General features: G+C 45.8%; 1 protein-coding gene across 1 annotated transcript; it reads right to left on the bottom strand.

Annotated features, from left to right (window-relative positions):
• Positions 1-1,828: 1,828 nt before the first annotated feature.
• Positions 1,829-2,849, bottom strand: SETTUDRAFT_169376 (uncharacterized protein). Its single transcript, XM_008028094.1, has 2 exons — positions 2,280-2,849; positions 1,829-2,045 (listed from the first exon to the last, which is right to left on the bottom strand). The coding sequence occupies exon 1, from the start codon at positions 2,581-2,583 to the stop codon at positions 2,281-2,283; it is 303 nt and encodes a 100-aa protein (XP_008026285.1). The 5' UTR covers positions 2,584-2,849; the 3' UTR covers positions 1,829-2,045; position 2,280.
• Between the last annotated feature and the right edge of the window lie 537 nt (positions 2,850-3,386).

The following is a 3,386-nucleotide window of genomic DNA, read 5'->3' as shown; positions in this document are numbered from 1 at the left end:
TGTTAAGAGTATAGATCGAATGGAAGTAATATAAGACTTCTGGTATTGATCTTCTTGTTGGTTGGTTTTCGCAGATAGAGTGACAGGGTGCAAACGAGGACAGTAACGTGCAAGTAGAATAACTCTCTGTATTGTACTTGTACTCAAAACTTAAGTTGAACACATCGAGCCATAAGGGCTCAATGCCTAGTGCTATATACTAAAGCTTCATGCAATATGCTCAGTTGCTCAGTACTGCCAAGAGGTACTGATCACTGAGCAGGTCACGTGACTGCGGCACGGCTGCGAAGGATTGCGGCGTAGTGCATCCTTCGGATCCTCGAAACTGATCACTAGTGAGCAGTTTCCTCTTGTTACTGGTCACGGATCGTAACAGCTAGATAAACTAAAGTCAGATCAAAACAGACGCATCAAACCTAGCCCTAGGAGGCTGTGCCAGCATACTTATCAACGACAAATGGCACCCAGTAGCATACTACTCAAGGAAGTTCTCAGGACCAGAAGAACGATACGATGTACACGACAAGGAATTACTAGCTATTGTAGCATGTCTACGACACTGGAGAGTATACGCAGAAAGCTGCTCGGAACTCACAGTCTACACGGACCACAAAAATCTAGTACGCTTCACAACGACGAAGATACTCAACAGAAGACAGACTAGATGGGCCGAACAACTAGGACGATACAAGTTCAAGATCGTCTATACACCAGGAAAAGAAAACGGAAGAGCTGACGCTCTTAGCCGACAACACGACATCGCAGGGACCAAAACGATAATTGACAGACCTATACTCAAGATCAATAAAGACGGGACACTAGGACCCGCATACGAACTCAACACTATCATGAAAATTAGAAACAACGTACCCAAAGAAGTACAAAACACCATTATCGAAGAACACCACAATGATCCCGTACACGGACATCCAGGAATCGCTAGGACTATGGAACTAATTCAGCGCAACTACCAATTCAAAGGAATGAAAGACAAAGTCACAGCATACATCGCCAAATGCGCAGAATGCTAAAAGAACAAGCATAGCACGCATGCACCATACGGAGAAATGCAAGCTTTAGAGCTACCACAAGAACCGTGGGCAGACATCTCCATGGACTTCGTTACAGGATTACCAGCATCAAAGGATCCAACGACCAAGGTTACCTACAACGCGATACTTGTTGTAGTGGATCGCTTCACAAAACAAGCAGAGTATATCCCATTCAGGAACGACTACACAGCAGTGGACTTGGCACACATTATCCACGACAGAATCATCCGACACCACGGAATACCGAAGTCAATCATTAGCGATAGAGACAAGCTATTCACATCTAACTTTTGGACGACACTACTCGCAGCAATTGGAACTAAGAGAAAGCTATCGACAGCTTACCATCCGCAAACTAACGGACAAACGGAACGAACAAATCGAACAATGAAGACATATCTTAGGATTTACGTTAATCATCAGCAAAACAATTAGGTACAACTACTACCTATAGCATAGATGGCATACAACAACAAAACATCAGAAGCAACAGGCAAAACACCGTTTTACGCCAACCACGGACGACATCCAAATCTCTTTACTAGAACATATCCAAGTTTGAAGACAGAAGCAGCTATCGCAACAGCCGAACAACTTAAGAAAATCCACGAAGAACTACGAGAATCACTCGAACAAGCTCAACGCCAAAGCATTTCCTATCAGAACAAGAAAAGAAAAATGGCACCTTAGCTAAAAAAGGGGGATAAAGTATATCTACTAACAAAAAACCTTCGCACAAAACGACCTAGCAAGGGACTAGACAACGTCAAAGTCGGACCATTTTTAATTTCGAAACAAAACGGACCAGTTACATATACACTCGACCTGCCAGCCGACGCGAAGATACACCCAAGATTCCACGTACGCCTATTGGAACCAGCAGACCCCAAAACGCCACTACAAAAAACATTTCATTTCGAACCCGAAGAGGAAGACGAATTCGAAGTCGAAAGAATCGTCTCACACCGAACAAAAAGCAACAAAACCGAATACCTAGTCAAATGGTTAGGATACCCCGACAGCGAGAACACATGGGAACCAGAATCCAACCTATCCAACTGCAAACAAAAACTCCAAAAATACCAACAACGACAGTAGGATTCGAACCAACTACAAAAAGGAGAGAATAGGACCTCGACCGCTCGCCCTGAAGACTAGAGCAAACGGTCGAGATGACAAAACAACGAATAAAACACAATATATACCGAAGAAAATCATACTACGCACCTCAACCACCGGAGACGGGCGCATTACCACCTGAGCCAGAAACAACCAAGCTCGAATCAAGAGGCTCCCAGTAATCCAGAGGCAAATCCGCGAAGGCACCCCAAGTACCAGGAGACAAGTTGATCGACGGGTCGGACTCGTCGAACTCCAACACGCCTTCCCGCTCCAACTCTTCCAGCTCTCGACTTTCCACAGCAATCGCCTCCTCAGCACGCCTCTCCAACAAATCCATTTGTAGCCGCAACCTCTGCTCCCAAGCACGATAAGTGCGCAACTCTTCTAGAGCCTTCTCATGAAGCCTCATAGCCGCATCTTGCGCATCGCGACTCTCTTTAATACAACCCTCCAACTTCTCCTTCTCGGCAGCCAGACGCTTAAACTCGGACTTGGTGACACGGACATTACACCGTTGTCCACGACGAAGACATTCGCTACATTTTCTAGAACGAATATGCACCTTGCACACTTAGTTATTCTTTACACACGACGAACACTTCTGCACCATGGTTTCCCCAAAGGATTCGATAAAATTAGCAAGGTTCTGACGACGGACGGTACTCGACAAAGATGGTTGTTTGGGCATGACGAAAAACAAGGCAAGACGCTGACGCTTATGACGAAGGGACCGCTTAGTTATAGCGTGCCACGCGACCCCACATGACCAACAACACCAAGACGCCACCACACACCCTAGGACCTAGGTTCGAGGACGAACCAATGAAGAGGAGGAATGGTGTTACGATCCGTGACCAGTAACAAGAGGAAACTGCTCACTAGTGATCAGTTTCGAGGATCCGAAGGATGCACTACGCCGCAATCCTTCGCAGCCGTGCCGCAGTCACGTGACCTGCTCAGTGATCAGTATGTCTTGGCACTACTGAGCAACTGAGCACTTTGCATGTAACCTGCAAGCTGCTCAGTGATCAGTACCTCTTGGCAGTACTGAGCAACTGAGCATATTGCATGAAGCTTTAGTATATAGCACTAGGCATTGAGCCCTTATGGCTCGATGTGTTCAACTTAAGTTTTGAGTACAAGTACAATACAGAGAGTTATTCTACTTGCACGTTACTGTCCTCGTTTGCACCCTGTCACTCTATCTGCGAA

The sequence above is a fragment of the Exserohilum turcica genome (assembly GCF_000359705.1).
Source record: "Exserohilum turcica Et28A unplaced genomic scaffold SETTUscaffold_22, whole genome shotgun sequence".
In the NCBI taxonomy this organism is placed as follows: domain Eukaryota; kingdom Fungi; phylum Ascomycota; class Dothideomycetes; order Pleosporales; family Pleosporaceae; genus Exserohilum; species Exserohilum turcicum.
Note: the sequence above shows the minus strand (reverse complement) of the source record. Positions and strands in the feature narration are given on the sequence as shown.